Source organism: Rhododendron vialii, chromosome 10a (genome assembly GCF_030253575.1).
Source record: "Rhododendron vialii isolate Sample 1 chromosome 10a, ASM3025357v1".
In the NCBI taxonomy this organism is placed as follows: Eukaryota; Viridiplantae; Streptophyta; class Magnoliopsida; order Ericales; family Ericaceae; genus Rhododendron; species Rhododendron vialii.
In genome coordinates this window covers 3,089,924-3,117,911 of record NC_080566.1, presented here as the reverse complement: position 1 = coordinate 3,117,911, position 27,988 = coordinate 3,089,924, and the positions used below count along the sequence as shown (strand labels likewise).

The 27,988-nt window shown below is 38.0% G+C and overlaps 1 protein-coding gene and 1 non-coding gene across 11 annotated transcripts; one reads left to right on the top strand and one right to left on the bottom strand.

Moving 5' to 3' along the window:
• Positions 1–27,931, bottom strand: LOC131304891 (inositol hexakisphosphate and diphosphoinositol-pentakisphosphate kinase VIP2-like). Of its 10 annotated transcripts, none has more exons than XM_058332352.1 (31): positions 27,775–27,912; positions 27,447–27,629; positions 27,264–27,323; positions 25,761–25,807; positions 23,553–23,636; positions 21,948–22,011; positions 21,210–21,363; positions 20,761–20,831; positions 19,711–19,815; positions 17,695–17,814; positions 17,052–17,126; positions 16,429–16,514; positions 15,090–15,296; positions 14,903–15,002; positions 14,749–14,819; positions 13,732–13,813; positions 12,996–13,154; positions 12,792–12,834; positions 11,030–11,112; positions 10,705–10,767; positions 10,560–10,634; positions 8,435–8,560; positions 7,845–8,086; positions 7,684–7,728; positions 6,221–6,287; positions 5,814–5,885; positions 4,985–5,229; positions 4,802–4,859; positions 3,673–3,840; positions 1,512–1,589; positions 1–454 (listed from the first exon to the last, which is right to left on the bottom strand). In XM_058332352.1, exons 2-31 carry the CDS (start codon positions 27,552–27,554, stop codon positions 197–199), a joined length of 3,216 nt encoding a protein of 1,071 aa, XP_058188335.1. In that variant the 5' UTR covers positions 27,555–27,629; positions 27,775–27,912; the 3' UTR covers positions 1–196. The 10 variants fall into 10 exon arrangements, with proteins under 10 accessions (XP_058188335.1, XP_058188342.1, XP_058188336.1 ...); XM_058332359.1 differs by having other exon boundaries at positions 17,695–17,787; positions 27,465–27,629; XM_058332353.1 differs by having other exon boundaries at positions 27,769–27,884.
• Positions 9,715–9,822, top strand: LOC131305816 (small nucleolar RNA snoR100). Its single transcript, XR_009193373.1, has one exon. It is a non-coding gene; the product is annotated as a small nucleolar RNA snoR100 (small nucleolar RNA).
• Positions 27,932–27,988: the final 57 nt, after the last annotated feature.

The following is a 27,988-nucleotide window of genomic DNA, read 5'->3' as shown; positions in this document are numbered from 1 at the left end:
GACAGTCATCCGTACAGTCTTTTGCTATAGCTAACCCTGTTGTTAAACATGTGTCGCATTTTCCACAATTTCCTCCAAAGGACTCAAATAACCCTCAATTCGACTGTTATTTAAGCTACTGATTAGTTAACGAATAGCAAAGAACAAAAGAATATAACAAAGAAATGGAAAAAAAAAAAAACTGAAGGCTTTTATACTACCTCCCATTAGCATTTCCATGCTTATGGAAGGGCCAATAGTTTACGAGGCGCTCCAGCACGCTTTTGGTGAAGTAACCAGAGAAACCCTGTGGGGTTGTTGGTGGGGGAAAGTCTTCTGCTGGCATTGCAAATGGCCGAATCATCTTCTCCATCTTCTCTAGTGTCAGATATGACCCTATTTCTTGCAGCCTTTCTGGGCCCATTATTGGCAGAGTGTGCTCCTGATGCAACGAAAGAGCTTCACTGTCGTTCTTCTGCAAATGAAAAGCAAAAACAGAGTACAGATCATGAACAGACGAAAATAACTTCCTTATGCTTCAGAACTCTGAATTATGTGTACTACTTATTCACAATTTCCAATAAGAACACATCGCCCACTTAGAGCATCCGCAATGGGAATAATCAAAATCGATAATCAAAATATGCCACGTCAGCATTTGATTATCCATTTAGTTCATAATCAAACCTAACAAACTTGATCTCCACATTGGTTACTTTTGTATCCCTATAAAAAAAACCCCACACAATACGCAATGCATCTATGTCCAATTGCAAACGAGTTCCAATCACGCACCCGACCACACCAAATTATTTGTCTCGATGAGACGATTCTAATGTGAGGTGTTTTTTAATTTTTTAGTTTTGAATTTGGTTATTGAGTTTTGGTTATTGGTAAAGTTGTTAAGTTTGGTTATTCAAAGGTCAAAATTTGATGAGTTGCTAAGAAGTTGCTAAGTTTGGTTATTACAATGTGAGCACTTTTTTGAGCAAACATTGCTAACTTTAGCAACCTTTTAGTTTTGATTATTACATTGCGGATGCTCCAGGGATATCCTTTTCTGCAAAACCTTTCTAGTTCGTATTAACTAGAGCAAAATATGTCGACTTAAAAGGGATTAAACTGAAATCTGAGTATCCACTAGCCATTGAACAGAACAAAATCAGAATCTTCCAATAGTTAGATCAGGAATTCTAGTTTTTGAACCAAATGACCACATAAATTATTTCCAAAGAAAGCAATTTGCAGCCAGAGCCTAATTGGCTGGTTTATATATACTAATTGGGTTAGGCAAAATCCCCAACTCGCAATTGGGGCCACTAAATGTCACCCTCGGGATTTATCATCCAAATGAACGGCAGTGTATTGAGAAAAATGACAAAATATCAGGAGGTTTAATAGATCCACGCAATTTTCTTATGCTAGCAATCCAATATCCACAATGGTTCATAGTGACAAACAGACAGGTCCCTCATTAACTTCCTAATAAGGATATCACTTGATTACATAACATTTGATTGAAGGTCTATTACCTCCAAGGGGGACAAATCTGCACCTCGGCTAAAAGTCATCTCAATACGGAATCTTTTTGGGTCTTCCAAAGCTACCTGCTATTAAATTTAGGAAACTTAATGGTCAGAGCAAAGCAGATCATGAGTATTTATCCACATAAAGAACCCTAGAGTCAAGGAGAATGAGCTTTAAATAGTACAAGCAACAAAAATCCATATGTTCAGACATAGTATCAAGCTCTAAGCCAATTTGGAACGACAGCCAGAATTATCATTTCGTCTGGACTCTGGTACAACTTAAAGTGCTCAGTGCGATCATCTCAATCATTCCAAATTGTTTGAGACATTCTCAGCAGATTACTACGAGAAGCATTTTCCTTATAAGTGAAGCAAAATGTCACTCTTGCCTCAAGCCCATCACTCAATGGTTTGATAGTTTTTATACGAAACCAAGCCTTCTTCCACCAAACTTGAATGTCATTCTGAAGAATCAGCCATCTGAGACACAATGCAAATCAGATGCCAATATTATGCAAATAGGTAGACTATATCCTGTTTTTATTCCCCCAAGAAAATTTCCAAGCGGTGATAGTAATCGCAGGTCGAATGAAAGTAGTCCTAGACAGTGAGATGAAATCCAAAGGACTGTCAAACAGGCAAATGATGAACAATGAAGCACGTGGTTGCTACTAAGAAACTTGAGCGGGACATGGTGATAGTCCCAGTTTCTACCGGTTACAAGGCACACGGTGGATCATTAGACAAACCCTCCTACTTTCCCCTCTATCTGTGAAATCCATCCATTTTTCATCTAGTATCCGAATGCAATACAGAAAGTGTGCTCCAATGGAGAGTTAATTAAGTTAAACCATCTGCTATATATATCCAAGTGCTCAAGATTTAGACTGAGGACTAGTTAATAGCATTGGTACTTCGCATAAGCAGTTAGGTGGCATCATCTGTGCTATTACTTATTAGAACTTATCAGGCAATGTTCTTCCCCGAGATGAGAAATTAAGTAGGTTCCAAGCATATAAACAAGTTTTTAAAAGGTTCAAATAGTCATAGGACTGTACGAAAATTACTTGATGCCTTCAATGAAACAGCACAAGAAAGAACCCCCATATGAATCTACTAAAGGAAGTAAGGAACCTACCTTCAAGAAAAACATGTGCAATAAAACCTGACCAGCACAAATGCAGTTACAATTGCCTCACAAAATTGCACCAGCATCCAAGAGAGAAAGATTGTTTTCATGGAGGACTCCGAATTCAAAACACTAGGTTTTTATACGCATTTCTGGTCACTCTTCTTTTACAGTTGAACGGAGCCTCTATTTTTAAAAGTATGTTCATTTTGCAAGTCAAAAGAAATTACCTTTTTTTTGCTCGGCAGAAGTTACTATTGTTAGAGTAGGTATAGATTAGCACCTTGGAGTAGGAGTTGAACTCCTGACCTCATTACTCCTAGAACCTAAATGCACCTCTGATGCCGTCAGGTCATAGGGCCCCTTGGCAAAGTCAAAAGAAATTACTAAATGACTAGGTAAGAGTTACTAGAGATTACCACCCCACTAACTAGAAGACACGATCCATTAACAATCAACGAAATGCTCACTTAGTGATGCAGGGAGGCGTGTCGAAATAGAAGAACGCACAGCAAGGACAATCATGAATAAGTTTGAACTAGAGATACTCTCTCTACGAACAATCGATATTGAGAAACTTCTCAAATTTTCATTAATCAAATCATAAAACAACTCCCTCAGCCCTAAGGTTTACAATCTTATTTATACTAATAGAATTCCTAAACCTAGCATTCTTAAAATTTAAAAAGGAAAATAAACATAGGGAAATAAAATCAATTCGAATTTTCCTTGACCAAGAAATCTATTCAAAATAGGAAAACTAGATCAAATCAAATTAGGAAAACTAAATACTTATAAACTATCTTGACTAAAATAAAACATTCCTACTAAAATGCCAAACGAAGTAACATGAATCATGAATATGGACGAACAAAAAGAATCCTGATTAATCAACTTATTCCACGTAAAATGCATAACGAAGTAATATTAAGGTGTAGGACCTACCACTACTCAAATTGATCATGTACGAACAAAAAGAACTCAAACAAAATCAACAATTATTTTTGTGATTTCAACTAATGTAGAAATACCAACCTCAGTGTCCTCAAACATCCTCAACACTATATAACTCATGTAATCGAGCTCCTTGGTTTTGTACAAACGCTCCAAAGCACTATTAGAAACAAGGCTGTCCTCCTCATGGAGAGATTCATCCAAATTACAGTAACGGAGAACATTCATTAGGGAGTGAATGTGTGACTCCTGATATTCAAAAACATACACATTTCAGTATAAATAAGATACAACATGACAGAATGTAAATCGATATATCATCCCGCATTAACACCTAAGCAATCTGATGAAACAATCTATTGTCAGCATTTAAAATTACCAGCACAGCAAGCTACACTACGTAACATATCCCTAAGTTAATAAGTGAAGCAAGTCACGACGAACAAAGGACAAATGCAACACATATACGAGTTCATACAGAGACATTTAAGGAAGCTATTTTCACAAGGAAATACATTTAACCCACAAAGGATTCTTTTTGTGTCTATCCTCCTAACACTTGAGAAAGATGCCAACATATCAGTTGTTAAAGTCATAAATTGTCTAAAAGCAATCATGGTTTTCAGCAATTTGGGGTCTTAACTTTTTATTGAGTGTGAATGCTCTAAATCGAAGTTCTCCCGCCTGCTTGAATATGACCTTCAGCATTTAATCATCACCATGATATAAAAACATAAAAACAATTAAAGTGATCAAGCTTTAGTGGATAGGGTGCTAGAGAAAAAAAAAGAAAAAAAGAAAGAAAAAAAACGTAAGATGATTGCACGTGATACTTCGGTACTTCCTATTTCCTAATGATAATGTTGAAATAAGTATAGACTCTTGTTAGAAGTTATATAGTTCTAGTATTAGTGAGTGAGGTATTTCAGTCTTTTGTACGTTGTACTCACACTATGTATATCAATCGCATAGTTGTGTGTAGCTCTCTCTCTCTCTCACTCTCTCATCAAGTTATATTTCAAATTTCACAGTTATTATGGTCAATCGAAGGTCCTGTGCCACTTGATCAACAGTTGTCTCGCAAAAGATGGCTTTGAGTTGAAACTTGTGACCTTAGACGGAGAATGTTGGTAGTAGTGGGGAGTTTCCACAATGAGTACTACAAGATTAATGTAGCAAATAACAGGATTATATAGCAACTTTTACTTACCGAGGTGAAATAAAGGCGTGTCCGCACATGTCGTTCTGGTGTTTTTACATTTGCGTACCTAACAGACACAAAATAAAAAATTAAGTACAATTAAAAAGGAGACTTTCACATGATACGGTTTCAAATTTTTTGTATTATCATATTAATATAGGAAAGAAAGTATCAAAAGGTTCATATATTCACTTCGGATCCAAGCGGTATTTGATTTCTTTGTCGTCTTCATCATCCTGATCCACTGACATATCACTGGTAAAACTAGCTCTTCTGCCATCTTCATTCTTACTGTGCGGTTTCAAATGGTTCTCAGTTTCTTCTTTCCCATTTTTACTTGATTGATCTTGATTACCCTTCAATTCAGCAACGCTGATTGCTTCTTCACGAGTATTCCTCAGATCAATTAAAATTTTACCCAGCAAGCGACGAGCAATCTGAGTACGAGCACGATGAGAAAAACTATTTGCATCAGTAACCATTCAAGGCTGCAGAAGATTCCTCATTTACAAAATTGAAGGTGATAAACATGATATGTGAATATTATAAGGCCACCAACCACTGCAAAATGAAACTAAATTGTAAAGGGATCTTAAGCATTGAAACTGGAAATCATTGCTTAATACTCAAAGCCTGCTGGGTCACATTCATTTACGTTATACGAATGAAAATCAGCTTTGCGAACTCTCCTCTAAAAAGTACATGACCATACCACACTGAGCCTTAAGTCCCAATCAACAAAAAGTGCATCTATACTCTTAAAAAAATCTTACACTGCTATTTAATACGAGTCTCTCTTGGTATGTTAATTGCAAACATTAGCTATCCAGCGTTGTCCTATGATAAAATATAGTGTCCCATGTTACAATTAGCTTATAGATAAACAGTGTATAAAATTACGCATAAGAAAATTTTCCTTCGGCAAGTTCTATTAGTTGCTAAAGAACAGGTAAAAGGACTATTCATTTCTTGCATCATATGAATTGCAAACGAAATTGGAATGCTGCAACAAGAAGTTCACCTTTGAGCCAATTTTTAGCTTGTGCGTAGGATTGATCCCATATTCGTTCGGTATTACACCATCTGCAAGTAACTGAAATAACAAGGCCGAGCATTCAGACTAATTGGGATGACCGTATGACACTATGTGACAAATCACAGAATATCCTAATACAGATGCTCATACAGAGGCCATTCTGTCAATTGATGGCTGGCAGTGCAACAAATATGATCAAGACGATCAAGACTTCAGAAAACTGAATTATTCTAAGGTAAAGCAGGGATATGAACCTGAATACTTGCATTATCACTTATAAGCCATGTTAATGTTTCTATTGCAGTAAAATTAAGAAGCACCCGACATTGGTTAAATTTCAAAGATACCAATCATAACACAACATTATTCCATCATAGAAACATATTCATTACCTGAGCAACTTTGAAGAGTTCATCCAACCCTTCTAAATTAAGATGTGCATTGTGCAGGAGATCATATCTGCCCAATGGAATCAAGGACAAGCCAAAGTAGACGTCAAGTAAGATCATTACCGAATACAGATTTATTTGAGAAAAAGTAATGGCACAAGGGGTAAAACATTTATCGCAATGGAAATTCTCTGTCTACTAGCGACCCTTCAAAATGAAACCTGATGGACTCAAATCCTTCATGAGATCAAAACCATGCATTAGAAACTCAACGGATTCGTCAACATCTCTCATAACTCGGAGATTTGAACCAACCGACTTTGCAAAATCCCCCTTCCTTCCATGGTTCTGCTGAACCAAACTCACGGTAACACCACTCATCATGTTAACCCACTCTCTAGCTTGACAGGAGGCTCTTTCTAACAATATACAGCGGGGCAAACCACAAATACATGTACCGAGTTTGGTAAATATCTCTTGTGATCTTGCTTTCAAGTTCAAGGCTATGAGATTAAGTATAACATTCTACGCACTTTGAATATAGAGTTTTGATGCTTATGCATAAGAAAATTAAAGAAACAGATCCATGAGTTGGTTAAGCAGTCGTGGTATATCAAAACTAAAAAGGTTGCATAAAGCATGATATAAAGCGGATGACAGAAGCACAACCAAGCATGTGATTTGTTTAGATACTCTGCTTCATACTAGCGTATTAAAATGAGAGTAAAAATTGAATGCCCAACTCTATCTCTCCCTTCAAAATGCTGAGCAGAGCTTATGAAGAAGTATGGGTTGCTTAAACAAGTCTTCTAGGAAACTAATGTTCTCCCCACCGATATCAAAATAGAGTTCACTGATTGGTATCTTCACCAACTAACTGAAGTTCCCATTGGTGATCACTTGAATGTATGTCTAGGACAAAACAAGCTAAAACCAGATGTTACGAATATAAGAAGGCTATCCTAATGAATATAAGAAAGCTATCCTAATTAACCAAAGGGAAATGTGTCCCGAAAAGTTACCATGCATTTGGTCCAGTCAACAAACTACTATTTCTCATTGGACATAACTTGTTGATGAAGCAGTACAGCATACCAATGAGCCATCATACAAAAACTGGCTAAAGCAGACCAAATTGCATACAAGCAAAGCTGAAGGTGAACCAATAGTTTAACAAGTCGAAACATGGTTTACATAAACTATTTCATACATCCACACGCAAGCATAATTCACAACAAAGTAAAGCACAGAAATATCTGCACCAAGCTACAAAAAAATTCTCATAAGAAGCACAAGGAGTGAAAGGTAAAACATCACAAGCAATATCAACCTGGAAACAAAACAATGAGGAGTTTTGTCTTATACAAGTTAGTACTAAATTGCATAGCTCATTGTTCCATATTAATAACTTGGAAAAGTGTGGCAAATAGTGCTCACATCTACCATAAAAACAGAAGATGACTTACTTGCAAGAGTCATAAATGTCTGGAATTTGTGTTATATCAAACCGACTGCAAGTGAATCCATAAGTTAGTCAAATTGTGTCTATCATGTCAGGCCAGCTACATCTACAATATATTTATACCGGTTCCAGAATGACAGGTGGTCATACACCATAATTACTTACTCCTTGCGTTCATTGTACAAGTCTCTCTCAAGTTTTCTCCACCGAGCATACATTAGAAGAAATCCCTCACTTCCGCAGGGTAATCCAGCAGCAATCCGACCTACATCAATGTTTGTCTTACCAAGGGCCCTTGCTTGGTCATATGGAGGAACTACATCATATGATGCTGTCTTTGCAAGCTTTTCATCTTCATCCTTAGCAAGTAGTCTCACTTGTTCAGTGACCTTCTTAGTCAATTCCACCTATTTTGAAACAAACTTAAATGAAAACAAATAAAGGGACAACTGACGACCAAATTTCAGAACGATTCCTGTTAGCAATCCCTTAGAATGTGTTGAATATATCCATTTTAAGGCAACCATATTTGAAGGCAACCAATGCCATGATGGAAACAGCTTGTGTAATAGGGAGGTGAAAAGAGTATGAAACTGTGATTCTATCATCGCTTAAAGCAGCAACATGAGAACAAAAACAATGACAAGCCTTGGAAAGGAAAGAATCACTTTCATTAAGCAAATAGCAAAAACTTAAATATGCACTAGATGAGTGTGCCTTCAGCATGGATTTTAATTCAGCAAAATACAAATTACCAGTTTGGGTAGAAGTTCAGAAGCATTTGGAGGAAGACCGGCTCCATCGACCATCCAAGGTGTATCTGATGATCCATCCCCAGGAACTGCCTTTGCTCCTGAAGTTATGATCTCATTCAACCTACCCTGGTGAAGTATAAAAAGAAAAAAGTACAAAAACTACTAAGATATAATATAGTTGCAAAGCAATTTAATTCTACATCGCTGAAACCTAGGAACACAACTTTCAGTTGACTTATGTATGGGGAGAATCCAAGCTTCTTTAATTTTCAAAATGAACCGGAGAAAATACAGAAATTTTCAGGACATAAATAAATCAAATGGTCAAAGTAATCAACTATATTGTTTTTATATTGCACAATATTTATTCAAACTTATTCTACTTGTCTAACTGCCCCAGTAGAGAACTCAATTTGCAAGTCACCTATGAAGCACCGACACCTCTAGAGGTCGAGGTATCACAGTGTCGGACACGGGGACACCGCGGGGACACGTACGGGACACGCCACGTGGCGTGTCCCATAATTTAATTTGAATTTTTCACGGGGACACGGCGGGGACACGGCTGGGGACACCGCGGGGACACCGATGGGGACACAGTAGGGGCCAAACTGCAATTTTTTTTAAAATTTAGGGGGCCAAACTGTAATTTTTGAAAAAATTGGGGGTCAAACTGTAATTTTAAAAAAAAATTTGGGTGCCAAACTATAATTAATTATTTATTTATATATATAAATAAATAAATAAATATACACGTGGCGTGTCCCCCGCCGTGTCCGTGTCCCCATTTTTTTAGAATTTTCGTGTCCCGGTGTCGGTTTCGGTGTCCGTGTCTGTGCATCATAGCAAGTCACAAACTCCCTTGTTTAAATTTTGAAGATTTACACCCTAAAATAGCCTTCAAACTCAGTGTTACAAGTTTTTGGTCCATAGCGAAATCCTACATAAACTGAACAAGCATTTTGTCTCAATACATAGGAGTCATCGGCATGGATCCATCTACTCCAATTTGTTCTACTCGCACCGTACCACATGAAAGCCTCAAGATAGTCATGTCCTTCCACATCATGTCAACCAAAGTATCCCTTAGCCTTCCTCTATTTCTTTTACCACCCTCCGTCCATGAACATTAATTAGTTTAGGATGCACGTGCCCGTACCACCTCGAACAGTCTTCTCTCATATCACATTCATTAACTGTCACTTCTAAATTCCTCAGTAAATTATTTTTATTCTATATCTTCTTCGTAGCTTTGTGTGCATACCGATGCTCTAGACTATCAATGAAGGAAGCAGGGTAATGTGCACATAAATTGAATTGGGTCTCTAGGCTTGCCTTCTTTGATGCCATTTGGCTTTGATTTGGGGGCATGGTTCCGCAGCAAAACAGGTATAGGGGGCACTGTTTCAGTGGTATTCTGAGAATAGCCACTTTGTGCATATTGCCAAAGGTTAAGTCTGTCACAATCCTCCCTCGCCCATACCCCCAATGACTAAAGACTACATGGATTCTGTTGTTGTATCTTCTTTAGAGCTTAACTTATCTATCTCAACAACATTTTCATTAGAGGTACTCTTATTCACTAGAAGCGTTTTCTTCTTAACCTTCCAACAATCGGTACCCTTTCTTAGGATTTATAGAAGGTCTTCTAGCAATCCCATAAACTTTTCCTTTGAACTCACTACAATCCCACAATGATACAAATTTTTAGTGCTCTCTCACCGGTCTGTAAACCCCAACCCAAGAGATTTAGCTTACTAAAAACATTGAAGTCTAAATGGAGAAAATTGAAAAGAAAAAGGAAAAACACAAAGGAGCCAATCTTTTAAGTTCATACTCAAAAAGCATCACCTGGTTTCTGCATGACCTAGGTAGATGGAACTACAAAACAACAGGGGAAAAAGACCAAAGAAAAAGAAAATACTATTTAACATGTCACCACACCGAGTTACCATGTAATAAACATAGTTTTGTCCAACTGTCATTCAGACTAAGTTGACATCATCACATCTTCCTACCAGACCCGTCAGAAAATTTGACGCGGTACATATATTGGTACTTACGTCAAAATAACCGTGTCTAGACACTAAGCAGAACACAAAGAGATAACAGGAAAACACAAAACCTTAGCCTCGTCCATCTCAATACTAGCATTGTCAAGACCATCCAACATAGAAGAATCCTTGCTTACAAGTGAAACCTGCAAAGATATACCATTTGAGTCATACAACACCGTAGTCAGCAAGAACCTCTTTAGGAAAAGGCTGTACCAGGATTGGAGTTAGTTGTCCTTCCAAATCTAGGAGGCCTTTGGCAAATGCAGCTGCAGACATCTGCCAACAAATATGTAATAAATGATATTGGTGAAAAGCAGTGCAAAAATCAGGCCAATCATGTGACAGTGTTTCAGCAAAACTACATAAAGCGCGGATGGCGAAATGATTTATGGATAAAGAAGAATTGGAGCACTCGATCAATAGTACAAAACAAAACCAAAAAATTCAAAATTCGGAAGGATGAAAATTTGAAGCACCCAATAGGAAGGCAGTCGAAATTAAACTACAAATAATCCCATAAACACCTCAGAGGATATACCTGCACGCGACCCTCATCGGAGCTGTATATCTTAAGATCATGACGATATGTACTATGGAGGCGAAGCAAGCCAGTACCTTCACCTGAAAATATGTAGAGAGAATAAGAAGTTGCAAAGAGATGAAATCAGCTAGAGAGACTATCATGACAAACCTATTGGGCTAGCACACAGAAAAAATCAGACTTCATAAAATGAAAAACCACATCTTAGCAAGCAGAAGTTGCATGGGAAGAAACTAGAATTTGCAGAGATATTAGTTATGTAATTACGCACAAACTTGTGATTTTCAGTTCACTGCTTGTCTAACACGGTATCACTCTTGGAATATGTAGACAGAAAAGCAAAGAGTAATTGTGTTTGCAAAAGATAATCCCACCAACAGAACAAGCTGAAGCTATACATACTAACCCTACCAACCTTAAGCAAACACTAGTAAAGCCAAGGGACTAGACCAAACTTAATATAAAGATAACAACGAATTCTACATTCTCAGATTGTATTGGCTCCTCATATGTTGGTATGTAGGCATTCGTCCGAATAGCAACCATTTTGTTTGCCTATATTTGCCAAAGGAGAGCCCAAAGTGGGAGACTTACTAGAACTTGACAGTACAGCCAAACATCAAAGTTTGAATTAGTCCAGACAATGAGAAATATGAAATAAAAAACTAACCAAAGCCACACTAACTCCTAATCTAAGTCGGACACAGATAGCAACGAAGTAGAGTACCAGCTACCTATTTCCACAATAGCATCTACAGCCTATTCTTTAGTTCTTGCTGAAGAAAACTGTTAAATTTGACAACAATCCAATGGCTCACAAATACCTAACCTGACATATTGAGAAAAAAGGACACAACAATGCCATATATTACAAAGAAGTCTTTTGGAAGTCACACTTCCACACTTGAGGTGTAGACAATCCATTCTAGGAGGGTCAACAAGAATGCCACCGTCATGCAAGTCATAATAATCTGAAAATGAAAGCATCAATACCGCCATGCTACAAAGTGACATCATCAATACCAGTACGAATCCCCAACCAACCAATAGAGAAATGGGAGATTCCACTATAATGGCTCAACATTATTATGTTGGTTGCAACAGATTGCTTATGGCAAAGCAAGTATCTTGTTAGAAAAGGATCAATGTTCCATGGCCATGGGGGATACAAGGTTAGAATACAACAATAGCTCCCACTCTGATGCTGACCGAGAAAAAATAATAGATCCCACTCTGAGAAAAATTTAGGAAGGAAAATACTAGACGAGAAACAAGACGGTTTCTCTGAACAATGATTTCCATACCTTGCGCATATCAGATACCTGGTATATTTTGCTACCGGACATTAGGTACTCTTCGGATCTCTCCCAACATATAGAACGGGATAAACACAAATAACCTAAACCAACCTTACATGTGAACCATGAAAAACAAAAGCCATACCAAGTACCATAAAGCGTAGGGCCACTAACATTTATTAGTGTCCCGGTTTATTTTCCCACTGATGAAGCACTGTCAGGAAATAAAAAATTCATAGAGAATGAAAACACTAGGCTTCCCGGACTCGTAAGAGAAGGCTAGGAACAAGAAGTGGGTCACGCTTCGCTGACCTATCGCGTGGTAAAAAAACAAATGTTCTGTGTTTCTACCAAATATGATGTTCAAAGAAAGTTTTTTTATTGCAATAATCCTCATGCTATCTACCATCTAATCCACAAAGTTCTAATCTTCAGAAATTATTTCTTTCAGAGGTTTTAACCTGGATACATGTTGTTGCGAAAATATCTACCCAACTCTTCAGCCTGCCAAAAAAGAGCAGCATTTATTAAGGAACAAGAACAATTGTATAGGTCAAGTAACCAACACAAATCAGTAATTGTCAAGGACAACAAACATAAGTTCCAATATAATTGATAAAGGCGGTTATTTTTAACTAATGAATAATTTGATAGAAAACTAGCACCTGCTTTCTGCCAGCATGTGTAAGGACACCCCCATATTTTAGAACCATCAGTGCTTCAATAGGTCGTTCTTCTTCACCTTCCCCGTTGCTTTTAGCAACTTTAACCCACTTCAATGGCTTTAGTTGGACCTTCCTATAAATGCCAGAGAAATGCCCTCCCTGGATGTGAAAACATAAACAGTAAAACAAGCAGAACAAGATGAAAGTTCGAGCTCTGGCTAAAAGATAAATGTTCTATCCCTGTCTTCATAAATGGTCAGGTACTTAATACCAGAAGAAGCATATTGATACCAGGTTGATCAAATGCAACTAATCAATACAAAGGGCATCTATGGAACCCAAGTGAGCCAAGAATGATTTTGTTCACCTTCCTCCAAGGAGGGTGACGTTACCGTCCCTCTGATTGGCGGAAATAGTGTAGGGTCCACTGGATCAATACACTTTTTGCTAATAATGGGGTTAGTTTGTGGTGGGATCACACTTTTTCACCAATCAAAGGAAGAGTAACGTTTACCTTCCTTGGAGGAGGGTATGTCACGGAGTCTTTTTGGTTCATTCAGAGATTCTCTTAGATCGAAAAGTACTTTTGATCTAACTAACTGATGCATAAACATGAATCCAACTCCTAAGACCATACCAAAGGTGACTTCCTCTGCATGAATACAACAAATAAGAACACTGACTGAACAGGAAACTTCATATATCATAGTTCAAAGACTATGATATATGAACATACCTCTTCAAGAACTGCTTTAACTTGACGGAGTTTTTCAGCATGCTCTATATCTTCTGCTTCACTATCACTTTCACGACCAGGTCTAGAAGATGTTAAAATTAGACATTAGGTCAGCAAAACATTTTTTTTCCAACACAGAATTCGATAGGCATATTTCTTATATATTCACTATTCCTCCATGAAACACTATAGCACCAGATTGAAAAGGCAAGGCAGCAGCTTTTTACACTGAAGGACATGTTCTATAGCAACACCTAGAAGTTATAAGTGTTGGGTTTATGAAGCATGATTCAGCTTGATTTGCCCCGTCGCTCACTATGTAACATCCCACTTCGGGAAAAACTGAAAAGATGAAATGGTATATAAGGATTTGCGACCTGCGCCAGCTGACCTACTTACCCTTAGCCTAACCACATGGCTCAAAAAGTTAACCTCAGATTATACAGTAGCTGCTCGCAAATCCTTATATACCATTTCATCTTTTCAATTTTTCCCGATGTGGGATGTTACAATGACGGGGTTCGATCTCACTGGCCAGGTCGCAGCCGTCCAGGGGCAAAGCCCGCGAAACCCAAACATGGCTATCATGGTAATTGGTGATGTAAAAACCTAGGATATATATGTTTCTATACACAGCAGCTGATGTAACCCATACTCACTTCTTCACACAATACATAGTTAAATCTAGAAACTGGCGCGAGCCGTGATTTTACCTAATTACACAATGGGGGAACCACGTAAGTCTGTGTTGTGCTTTTTTTGTTTCTTGCTTGATTAATCTCGTGCAATTGCGTGTGTATGTTTGGGCTGAATCCACGATAATAAGTAGCTTTAGAAGGAAGCACAAGAGCTTGAGCATAGCTATCAATCACGAATCACCAATCTAGTTGGTTCATATTCAGTCATGAATAACCCACTTCAATTTTCTTTTGGTGAGTGTTGTCACAGTTTCCAGGAACTGTGTTGCATCCAATATAAGTAAAAGAAAATGCAGCCACACACATAAAGAACGGCTACCTAGAACGTGGAACCAAAATTCTCGTGGCATCTAACAAATCTTGCAACTGAACAGCACTTTTAAGTTTTGTCTGCCAAAAGGAAGAAGGAAAATAAGAAAACTGTAGGTAGCAGGTAGCACTGATACAAACAAAATGGTAATGAAAAGAAGCACCTCAGATCTAGGCCGGCCACCATTGTATTTCAACATCAAATTTAGCAGCTTTTCCTCAGTAACCTTCAACTTCACCTTCTGTTTTGGAGTTCTGTCTCCACTGACAACAAGAAACATGACTATATATTGAAAACCAAGTACCACAGAAAGCAGCTTAATGAAGCTAGAAGAAAAGGATACATCTTACTGTCGAACAATAGCGATTACACAGCGTAGTTCCTCGGACTGCCCAAATGCGCCAATAATCCCACTTCCCTGACGAGTTAGTCCCTCAGAAGGCTGTGCCGGTTCGTTAACTTTCCATGGTAAAACTGGTGGAATAGTTGAAGAAAGATGGGGAGCTTTTGCGTCTAGAAACATCTTCCTCATCACACAAGCAGCATCATCATAATACCTGAAGTCAAAAAATACGTGCCAAAATTTTTTCCACAACAAAGACTAAAGAACACATGGGATAACAAGTGCTACAATCATAGCATCTACTACGTGTGACCATGGGCATGCAAACTGCAACAAAAACGTGATATCCCATCCCATAACGGTGGGATATAGGATGTTAGTATGATATATAATGAACCAAGTGACTAATACTCGTATTGGGCTTAAACATTTGGGCCATGTGGATGGACTCTTTATTCAAATTACTGCGCCGGTGGCTGCTCGAGTCATTACAAAAACCACACAAAAGTCAAAGTGTTGATAATCCATGCTCCCCCTTGCCTTAACCAGTAATCACTTCACCTCTAATGTGAGAAATCATCTGTGATCCTCAAAATCCCACAACAAAGAAAAATATGAAGCTCTACATATAAAACACAAAAGAGAACCATGATAAAGGTTCAAAAGTCAAACAACAAGAAGAGTTTGAAAAAATATACGAAATGAACCACCAAGAAGAAGTTGCAAAGCATCTAAGAGGCCATCTTAATGCATACCCTGTCCCCTGGTAACTTGCAGAAATACCAAGCATAACTACTCAAGAAAATGCTCTTCAAAGTTGACATGAGAGCTTTGCAAACTGATGTACATACATAACAAATGATAATTCATATACATGCGATTTTTCTTAATGTTACTTATAATTGTGTTAGAGGAGACGTAATTCAATGTTCCACTTCCTCATATAGATTTTAATGAGTTCGTAACTTGGTGGAGATAAGATAATCTTGGGTCAACAATCAGACTACGAAACTCTTCCTGTTGAGGGAATATGTAGTTCAGAAGGGCATACATAGACTTGACATAACAAAACATGCCTCACTGTTGAGGGAAAGAATCTTGGCTACAACCATATTTTTAAAAAAAGCTATCACTTTTTCAGCTGAAATAGTTTTGTCGGGAGATTAGCAAAGTGATTGGATGCAAATGAACCAACAAGGTTGGAAAACACATTTGTGACACTAGTCAGAAGAAAACAATAACAGCATCTAATGAGGTGGGGATGGTGATGAACATCAACGTTTCGTGAATGCCAACAATGAGAATCACTGTAACAGATAGCAAAGAACAAGTATAACAAGTATTACTTGTGGGAGTTCTTCACAAAACTCCATCCATTCACATCACAGACATATGAACGTCCCTCGCAACGTAGAAGATCAAACCCACAAACCTGCAAGGAACACGAAGACATGTAAATCGTTAACAAGAATAATGTGTTCTGAGAGATGCATTTGCATTGGTCTCACTGGAGAACATCATTGCTAGCAATCCAGGTTTAATATATCAGAAATAGAGACATCTATCTTCTCACAATTTAACACGCAATATCACAGGATATGACTCATGTAATCAAAATAATAGCAGGAAAAGTTAACTTGACATGAATTTATCATAAACGGTGAATATGCCAATGGCCAAGCGATTTCCACAAATCGTGTTCACATGAGTTTGTGGATTTGAGTCGTTTGACATATTTTCATCCCAAAAACGTCGGCAGCAAAAGAAACTGGAAAACAGTGTTTGGCAAAAACTAGACATGCATGAACAAGAAAAATTGAAAGAGAATGAGACTGAGACTGAATCTGTATTTCAGATTCCATAAACTCGCAATGAGAAAATTTAGCAATATAATCATGACAACAGCAAAAGTAGTAGTACCAACGCCTTGAAAAACTACTAATACTGCTTAAGGATCCAGATGACTTACTGCTTGACTAAATGCAATGCAAACATCTCTTGCCATTTGCTTCTCAGTTGGAGTAAGTAGCACAGGATACCTGACCTGCCACATCAAGTAACAATTCAAATGTGCTTGACATAAGTTCCTCTCAAAGCCCAGGAATGAGGAGAACCAGAACACATCAGTTTATCCTAAACCAGTGTCATCAATTACCCTACCACTGCATAGAATCAGGTAGAACTGTAGAAAGATCTAAATGCCAAGAAATAAGACTAAAAAAATGCTTCCTAAATGGTTTTGTATGTGCCAGCAGGCAAAAAAATTGGCAAGTCACTTCTTACTTTCCTTGACTTGATTACGACTGATTCGAACAAGACCCCAAAATTGTTCTCCCAGAAGCATGTACTTAACTCAGTCTTGGCTATATGACTAATTGGATGTACAAAAAACTAGGTTCCCTTCCCTTCACAAATTGTTCAAAATGTGCAACAGAAGTGTTTCATTATATTTCAGTTTCTCGTTTCTCCATGCACGCGCGTGCAGAAAATGTCAATTTCAGATAACAATCCCCTTGGATTTAGAAAGAGCAGAGAAGACGAGAGGATGTGTAAGTGTCTTTTGGATGGATATCTACATGCATATACACAAATGTCTAGCACAAATTACTTACTTCTTTGCCATCAGGATTTCTCATAACAACACCATCAACAACAGGAGATTTCCTTGCCTCAGCATGAGCATACTCAGGACCAACTGTATACACCTGTAAGAATTTGACAGACAGGCAGTTCTGTGTAACAGTTCATGTGGGAAATATAATCGCAACAAACAATGTTTAAAGGGACAGAGAATGATGCAAGACAAAGACAGAACAATAGCCTCAGTGATAATACTTTCCACCAATAAAATAACCAGTTAGACAACGACAACAATGAGACTCGACCAAAATGTTTTGCCAAAGCCAGTCCCCAGATGGTGTAAGCTCTGTAAACCAATTTCATGTCATTGAGACCTTTGAGCAATAAATAATGCCCCTTAAATTCCTGATAGCCAATTCATCTAATTTCCATGTCCAAGGACACGAACATAGAATGACGTTTGATAATATTCTTCCTTATAAAATGCTATTTTATTGGGCAAGGCATTTCAAGCTAATACGGAGCTTCATCCATGATCACGTGGGCAGCTCAAACATCAGGCATGCTTGTTGCCTACATCTGAAGATTAGCATCTGTAATGGCTAATGATCTTGGAGTGAAACCACAAGAACCACATATCTTTGCTGAAAATAGAGGAACTGATACATGGGCAAAAGGATGGACACATTAATCTGCTAACTTGTCCTCCTCGCAAATGTCCAACATGTTTAAAGAGAGTAAAATCAGAAAAGGCAAAGATGGAGGAGAAGGAGAAGGATGGGGGTAAAAGAAAGAAAGAAAGGAAATGAAGGATAGAAGGACTCTCTAGCAGCATTGTTGAACACATAAGCAGTAAAAGAAGAAACGCGGTTGTTGAGAATATAAATAATAAGGTTGCCCCTCTCTCTAACAGTTTAAGCTTTTAGCTTTTAGATGAGTTGGTGGTTAACAATCTAATATGGTATCGGCAATAGATCTTGGGTTTGAATCTCACCGCCTACCTAATGATTAAATTTACACGTGTTCACCCACTTCTGGAGGAGAGTCTGGCTACACGTGAGGGGACGTTTTGAGAATATAAATAATAAAGTTGCCCTTCTCTCTAATAGCTTAAGCATTTAGATGAGTTTTTGGTTAACAATCTAATACTAACAGTCTTCATGATTCCGGCAATTTTTTCCCCAAAGAAAACATGGAAACAAGAAAACTTTCACTCTGTTTCACTATTCATTGTCAAATCAGACACCTTTCCAAAGAAATCACTCCACAATATCTTCTCCTCATGCTAATGAAAGAGGGAAGGTCTGGTGATAGATCTTCCACAATGAACAAATCCCATGGGGATTACTTATCTCATCTCCCTCGAAAAATAATCATCAAAAAGTCTAAGCACAGATTTTGTGCACAGATTATGGTGTGGGGCTCACTACGGGTCCCACATGAGCGATCCGAGCCACTCAGTAAATGTAAAACATTTTTTCAAGAGTTCCTGCCAAAAATCAGCTCAATCTGACACTGATAGGTGCTCAATCCAATCATCTAAGTTTTCATTATCGAATTGAGCTGATTTTTCGCGGGGACCCTCGAAAAATGTTTTACATTTAATGAACAACTTGGATTGTTTGTGTGGGACTCGTACTGGCCCCACACCGTGATCTATGCACAGGATCTGTGCAGTTAGCAGCTCTGAATAATTATTGAGCAGTTTCGGTCGTTACTACCAGCAGTCATCTAGTTAAGAATATATGCCAGAATAAGACAGACGCCGTGTCTTTGGAGGATATCCCATGTGGCTTTAAAGGCATCCATAACAAAGCATCATGCCAGATTGGTCGTCATGCCATTCTGACTCTTGGTCAGGTGTCAAGTGTTAGACCATCTACTGCAGACAAAAGTATCATCTTGAGGCACTAAAAGCATCGATAAAATGGCTATAACAGTTCAAGGTTATGAATTATTGATTTCAAAGAATATTCAACGAATCCTTCTAGCAAAATGCAAAAATAAGAATCCATTCAACAACAGTAGGAAAGCATAGACGAAACAACCTTGACATCTGTTCCTCCTGTCGCCATAAATTCCTCGTAGATATAAGAGCCTTCACGCCTAACTCTTCTAACCTCTGGATGAAACTCACTTGACCTGTTACCAACCTGAATTTGCAAACCAGTAAAATCTATATCGATCTGGAATGCAAGGATAATCACAAAATTCAAGATCAGATTGTTCTTTGGTCAACTCAGAAAAAGAGTAGTCCATTACTATCTACTACAGGTATCCAGCAAGTTTTGAGGAGACAAAAAACAAACATATGGTAATCAAAAAAAGGAAGAAAGGAGGATCTGTTTGGCAGAAAAGACAAGCTTAAATTTTAAGGTCAGGGTGTTGAAGTTACTCAATATCTGCTGGACTGCTAGAGCACAAGTACAAAGCAAAACTCGACCAAATATACAACCATAACATATCTTGAGAGAGGTCATTTACTCAATTTTACTTCAGTCAGATACATACAGAACTCACCATACTTATTGGTCTAGTTCCCTCTTCTTAAGCTTCTTACTAAGGATGCCTAGTCACTGTACAATATCTTTCCTCCCTTGCTGCAGTAACAGTGCATGGAGGTAGATGGAAAGGTACAAAAACCTTGATTTCCACTACTGACGCTAGCTTTTTTCGAACTATGGAAGATAGGATAACAAGTCATTTAGAAATGATGTCATCAATTCGTGGTATGTATGCCTTCAGACATGCCTAATTAGCAGAAACAGGAGTAGAGATGAAAAGACTACAGGAGACATAACCGCTAATTACCTTAAAAATGGATTCGGACTCAATGATGTCATTAAAAATAAAAAAAAGTCGATCTCAATTAACCAAAATCTATAATCGCCAACTGGCAACCATTTAATCGTTCAAGAATTTCCTTTACTTTTACTCTGCTTGCATATTGACCTTGTGCCACTGATCCCGACACTGACATTAAATAACAAAGAAGACGTGTTAACTGTATCTCAGCATTTTTTTTCCTTTTATAAGTTGTACCTCAAAAATCCAAAGTGGTAATCAAACCAAACAAATAGGTCATAAAAAATTCCCACCTTCCGAAACAATTCTTTCATGCCCCCACCAGCTGAACTAGGGTAATATATCATTATGCTGTGATCATCACCTTCACAAAAGCAAAAAATGGAAGTTCGTTACCAGACCACTTGCAGTACAACGATAATTGGATAAAACCAAAACTTCAACAAATTTACACCTGATAATCTTAATAAGATTCAGGAATAAAAAATTAAGCTCTGTTGTGATATTAGCACCAAAGAATCACAGATACAGAGACGGACAGGATACATGCAAGCTGACCTGTAAGGTTTCCAAAAATTAGGACAAGAATGCAATGCGGACACGATAACATACTAACACCCCGCTAACCCCCACTAATGTATACAATATTGGCCACAAAAAAAAAGTGAGAGAGAGGAGCTGCATCAACAAAACCAAGATTGACAACAGTTTGAAACAAATGCAGGTGAAAAAAATATGTTACCATGAACAGGTTTCTCCACAAAAGGCTTCAAGAAGCGATTCCCATAAACCTCAACAAAATCTTCTTCCTCCACAAAATAATCCAGCTCTTGATATGGAACCTCCCTATTTACGAGCGCATATCTCGGTACAGGAATACCAAACATTTCAAGACGCTTAATTTGGAGGCACAGAAGAAAAACATATATCAAAAAAAAAAAAAACAGTGCATTAGTCAGACATACAAATTACCAACATGGTTAACAACTAGAAGTCTAGAACTACCAATAGAGCAACCAGAAAGTGAACCAAACCAAACAAAGCTCAATCGGAGTCCGTTGCATGAATCATTTTTTCACCATTCTAATCAGTCAAGGGCAATACCATTAATTACATTCATATTCTTTTCTACCACATGCCATGTCAATTTAAGGGTTTCCCTTCCCCTAGCATTCAATTATCATTAGTAATGGAGTATTATCACTTTTACTTATTCTCGCATCTGCTGGCCAAGTAGAATAGAGAGAAAAAAGATTCATGTAGCCATGTCTGTTAAAAAACTATTATCAACCCAGTATCAAAGCAAAAGATTCGCATTGGAATACTTCAAAAGAATTATAAGCCAAAATCAACATGTCAAAAACTGCAATATCCATTCAACAATCAGCATCCATAGTCAAAAACGATACTATACGAAACAACAAACCTTGATACTATGAATATGAACTATGACAAGAAGATGAGTTATCAAAAAGCATACCTCGTACACCTTCCTTCTGTCGTGAAGAAGGTGTTGTTGCTTCAATTCATTTACAAGAAAAGGCCTGAAAACCGAAAATGTACAGCAATGCAGTAACAATTTTAACTATTCATCTGGATAACTGAAAAAGTTCCCTTACTTGGACTTTCTAAAATCTCATTTTTAAGAACACAAACATGCACCTATCTTCCAGGATATTTAGATGATTATACATGCTATTGTGCATAAAACTTCTGACATGATTTAGTACACAAACAGGCACTTATCAATCATTTTCTTTCTTATTGTTTGTATTTCTTTATTACAGCTAAGGTCCTAAGGACCCCTTCCGCCCTAACACAATAAAAAGGCTCGGCCCTAGGCACAGAACCAGCAGGCCACCGCAAAGGGCCCCCAATTTTTGGTCCCAAAATAGGGCCCCCGTTTCCATCGATATATTAAGTATTAGTTAGCTTTAAATTGTAACAAACTAGTTATCCCAGCTTAATGGGAAAAAGTACAGCCCCAACTGGCACGTCAGGGGTTCGAAACTAGTTGTCTTCATTTTTGTAGCAAACATTGTGAACTTAAGATTCAAATACCATAAGCGTCCTCATCACAATGGAGTAGCTTGAACATTCGTATATAAAAAAAACAAAAAAAAAAACTCTTATTAGTTCTTCCAATTTTCTTCCCTTATGTCGCAACTTTATATTTTCCTGTAATGGATCATATTTTTACAAAACAAAATAAGCCAATTATAGATCCTTCCATATTAATGCTTAAATAAGAAAACTTCCATATGACATTTTCATTGGATTACTTGACTTATTGGTTTTAGGAATAGTACTTATTTAAGTTTCAGGTTCAATTAACCTTGTAAGTACTTTTTCTAATTGTATTATTTACAATGCAAATGTGATACAAATTTAAAAAACACTTCTTTTTATTAGCACTTTTAGAATATCAAAATTTATTATTCTGAACCATTAATATACGGATTCAATTAATTTGCAGCTAGAAAAAACATTTATTATGCTTTGTAAACCTTCCATCAATTTTATTTTCAAACGTATTTGAATTATATATTTTCTACAATTATATAAGGGCCACATTTTACAATTTTGCCTAGGGCCCTGAAAGTTCCAAGGGCCGGGCCTGACAATGAAGAAATCTTCACGTGTGTTATACCCATACTAGGTGTGTCTCCTTCACTCAATTTGCATTAGGCAAAAACACTTAACTTCTCAAAATGTAAAGCATCAAAATAGAGAAAAACAAGCGCAATATCCATGCTATGCACATGACCACGGAAAAAGTTTAATGATATTTATCCCTCATTGATATACGATTTAAACATGCAAATTTTATTATGAGAAAAAGTTTGAACATCAGGGGAAGTTTGAAAGTTCTTTTTCTTGTTAAGTGGGAAAATCAATATGGAGGGAGATGAATATTAGTGGCTGAGGTAGATTTTTGTGGAATTTTTTATTCCTCTCAGAAATAAGAGAATGTGTCATGTGTCACATACATGCTTAGTATATAGTACAGATGCCCCCCCCCGGGGGGGGGGGGGGGGGGGGGGGGGGTGGTCTTGGCGGGGTGTGGGGAGTTAAGGAAACCTACTTTCTCAATGCAGCATACGCCTCAGCCTTTGCAAGGGGATAACCAGAAGAATAGAAGGCAATCAAGCAATCGCATATGGGCCAGCTGAAAACAATTAAGACACTGGGGCCAATTAGTCATTTGGTATAGACACATACACACGAACGATGACTCAACTCTACAAAACAATAGATGAAATAAATAGTTAAATACCCAAATCTACTCTCTATGAGTTGATAAACATGATACTCTCAATAGAGTGTTATCCATATGCAACATCATAAACAAAGGCCAACTAGCACTTGGCATTAAATACTCTCGAGTCTCGACGTACAGCACGTGCTTCTTAGGTTCCAACATATGTAAGGAATCACCAGAAAGGGCTTGCAACAAACTATAGTTACTTATTGTATGTGAAATGCTCACAAACTATATTCCAATGAGACATGACCCTAGATACAATTCAATCAAATACATTTTTGTGCTGTAGAAGCTAGAATATAGGAACCTAAGTAACCACTTCAGTTACCCAAAATCAAATTCTTCAGCTTTGATCCACATGCCATCTCTCCTAGGGAACACATAACAAGACATTCACACGTCAAAAGTACCACCGTTCAATTTCTCAATTTCTTTGGAGTTTTTGTTTTTCCCTTGATGTCTATGGATTGACAATTTGACACCAACTGTGCTCTAAAAAGATATAATCAAGGTGGAGGAGGGGTGATGAACTTTCCACTATCTTCAATCTAGAAAAAACACTTGCTAGTGTTATTTCGCATGCAAACACTGAAGTCCATGGACCAATCATAATCACCTGCTCTTTTGAATTCCATTAGAAAATTCTGCCTCATCAGAAAGGAGATCCTTAAAGTACAAGAAACAGATGATGTTCCTTAGTTCTACCTAGCACATAGCATAACCTATGAAGGGCAGCAAAGAATTAGCAAGCAATATCCATGGTAATATTTTGCAGACCGCGGAAGAGAAGAAATAGCAGAAATGTTTCGGGGAAGGTTCTCACAGTCGAAGCACTACCTTTTAAAAGTCCAAAGTTTTGTCAAGGCATCACTTGTAACCCATATTTTATCATTATAAACAAACTAAAACACGCTTTTCAAGCAGTGAGCTCTCAGCATAACTCTACCAAGTGGCAGACACAGAAACTTTGAAAGGAGGGGGATTGCATCTTCATTTAGCTTTTGGCGGACCATATTAACAAGAAGCTATTGGAGAGGCCAAAAGGATAACTTCTTTGGTAAATACCAGATACAGTGTGGGGTTAAATACAAAATGTTGAACTTTGAGGTAGCACCGTCCACCACCCCGGCATATGCCCCTGACTCTGCGAAAGACTTTCTAAATGCAACTATTTACTTTAGAGGTTCCAATACTCTTAATAAAATCTAACTCTCCAGGGAACATATCTCTACAACTCCGCGTGATAGTGTCATCAAATATTGCATATATTACAAGTTTACAACCAAGTTGGCTATCAAAATGGTAAATGACACAAATTGTACTGATATCGGCATGCTGGTACTACAAAAGACAGAAGCTGGAAAAGATAAATAAAAATCAATTGCGTGCTAACATAATTGCACCTCGTTTTTCAGTATACAACACTGACTTACAGAAATCTGATCTCAGAAAGAATTCCACTCATGATAAGTTTCCAGATCCATATTGTTGATTGATCAAAACCATACATGAATAAGGGGAAGGGAAGAAAGAAATGTAGTATCACTATTGACTCACAAGAAGGACCTTAAGTATAGCCAGACAAGAATGTTCAGTGTATCATGCGGCTCCTCCATCTGATCCAGGTTCCACTAAACAGTTCCATTTTCTTTGTAATTCATCTTAGCGGTGTCTTTTACAACAATAATTAGCTAGGAAGGTAGTTATGCAAGGGCTAGGTAGTTAAGCAAAACTGTAAAGTAGTTAGTTAAACTTTTGCTCCCCTATATAAACTGGCTTACTCTCCGTAAATGTGCACGAAATGAAGTGCAATGCACTTTCTTCTCCCCAAAGTTGTTATTGAAATTTCCCATTCATGTCCTCTACAAAGCCAGTATCATACGGAGAGAGAACAAATGTCCAAATTGAAAACAAGAGAACAAATGTCCAAATTGAAAACAATCAAATTGCAATACCTCTAAACATCAGCACCATTAAAAACAATAAACAAGCACAAAATACGTTTTAACTAATTCCAGCGAAATGTACCTCTCCATTGGATCCTCGAGAATAGCCTTGTCCCCAAAGTACTTTATCTACAACAAATCATACAGGAGAAACCGTAAGAAAGATCACCTATCATCACAGTTTAGGCACCAACTCGATAATTAAGTACGCAATCGAAAAAAGAAAAAAAAAGAAAAAAAAAACTAACACATTGCATTGTCAAAAATTCGGTCTCCATTCTTCTTTAACATAGTCCCTTTCGGTTCTTGTTTATTTGATAAGTGACCACTAGTAGGGCTGTAAACGAGCTGAGTCGAGTCGAACTTTGACAAGCTCACCTCATTCACAACTAGTCTAGCTCGAGATCGGATCGAAATCAAGCGAGCCCAAATAATCAAGCTCGGCTCATTCAAATCTAATCTAGTTCGAACTCGGATCGAAATCGAGTCGAGCCCAAATAATCGAGCTAGAGCTCAGTTCGTTTACTACACGAGCCTCTACAAACGACCCAAGCCTCCACGCACACACCGAGTTTTTATAACCGAGCAAAATTTTACAACTAACTCAAGCTCGACTGGTTTACTAACAAGCCGAGCTGGGCCCATAATGAGATAGCCTCAGGCTGCTCAAGAGCAGTTCGATTCGTTTGCAACCCTAACCCTTAGTATAATCCAATTCATCTTGTTAATCAATAACGCTCAACTACCTCAAATTTGGTTTCCATTCTTCTTTATCATAAAAGTCCTTCCAATTCTTGTCTATTTGATAAGTGACCTCTAGTAGGGCTGCAAATAAGCCGAGCCGAGGTTTGACATGTTCAAGCTCAGCTCATTCACAACTAGTCTAGCTCGAGCTCGGCTTGAAATTGAGTCGAGCCCAAATAATCGAGCTCGGCTCATTCAAATCTAGTCTCATTTGAGCTCGGATCGAAATCAAGTCGAGCCCAAATAATCGAGCTTGGCTCATTCAAATCTAGTCTAATCTGAGCTCGGATCGAAACCGAGTTGAGCCCGAATAATCGAGCTCGGCTCACTCAAAACTAGCCTAGTTCAAGCTCTGATCAAAATCGAGTCGAGCCCAAATATTCAAGCTCGAGCTCGGTTCATTTACTACACAAGCCTTTACAAACAATCCGAGCCTCCACGAACACGCCGAGTTTTTATAATTGACCAAACTTACGACCAACCAGCCGAGCCGGCCCATAAGAGACAGCCTCAAACCGCTCGCTAGCAGCTCGCCCATAAGAGACAGCCTCAAACCGCTCGCTAACAGCTTAATTCGTTTGCAGCCCTAACCTCTAGTACAATCCAATTCATCTTGTTAATCAATAACACTCAATTACTTGGGGGTTTGCTCCCTCCTAAGGTCTGAAACCTATCAGCTGTTATCAACTCCTTCGGGCCGGTCCATAGGAAGCTTTGCTCTGACTTTAATTGGGCTCCTGTAGATTGGCAATGGGATTGTGCACCTCGAAATGCGCGTAAGCTGACTCGAACATCTAATTCATAAAAAAAAAAGTATAATAAAATAGTAACGCTTAATTACCTCAAATTCGCCAAACAACTGTAGTCTGTCCAAAATCTGCTCCATCGGGGCGGAGAAAACCTACACAAAATCGGGCATATTACAACTGAAACACAAAGAGATTTGCTACACAAACAGACGCTTATTCATTACTCGGTTTAATATTTTTTTTTTTCCCGAAATGCAAAGCAACAAGAACAGAACCTCGGAGCCGCATTTCACCTTCTTTTCCATTACGCACACACCAATCTTAATCTTTTTACCGACACCTCCTCCCTCCTCCTCCATCTCTCTCCCTCTAAACTTTCCCATCTGAATGACTCTCTCTCTCTCTCTCTCTCTCTCGCTCGCTCTCTACTCCTGAGCGCTTTTTAAAGCTCCCATTCCCTGTTCAAGCACAAAAAAATACACGTGCACAATATACTACTAATAACGTGGACAAATAATTATATAAATGTGTACAGTATTTTTAGGAACTAAATTAGTAATAAATTTCTCCGTAAAGTGCATCGGAACCGCCACAAACCGTTACCAGAGATGCTAGAATTGCTCGAGTGAAGCGGAAAAGATGATAAGGGGTCTCGGGACGCCGATGTTTCAGCTAGTGGTGATAAGAGAGAGAGAGAATTGAAAAGGCAGACCTGAAAAGCGTGAGCCCGTAACAACCAAGAAAGAGAGAGAGAGAGAGAGAGACTTTTCAAAAAAGAGAGAGAGAGAGAGAGAGAGAGAGAGTGTGTGTGCGTGTA

Bases quoted from the DNA above. Each gene is read 5' to 3' on its own strand.
- LOC131304891 (XM_058332352.1), bottom strand. From the start codon at position 27,554: ATGGGAAAGTTTAGAGGGAGAGAGATGGAGGAGGAGGGAGGAGGTGTC. The intron at 27,324-27,446 runs GTTCTGTTCTTG...GATTTTGTGTAG, and splicing joins AGGTGAAATGCGGCTCCGAG to GTTTTCTCCGCCCCGATGGA. The intron at 14,820-14,902 runs GTGCTTCTTTTC...TCCTTTTGGCAG, and splicing joins GTGGCCGGCCTAGATCTGAG to ACAAAACTTAAAAGTGCTGT.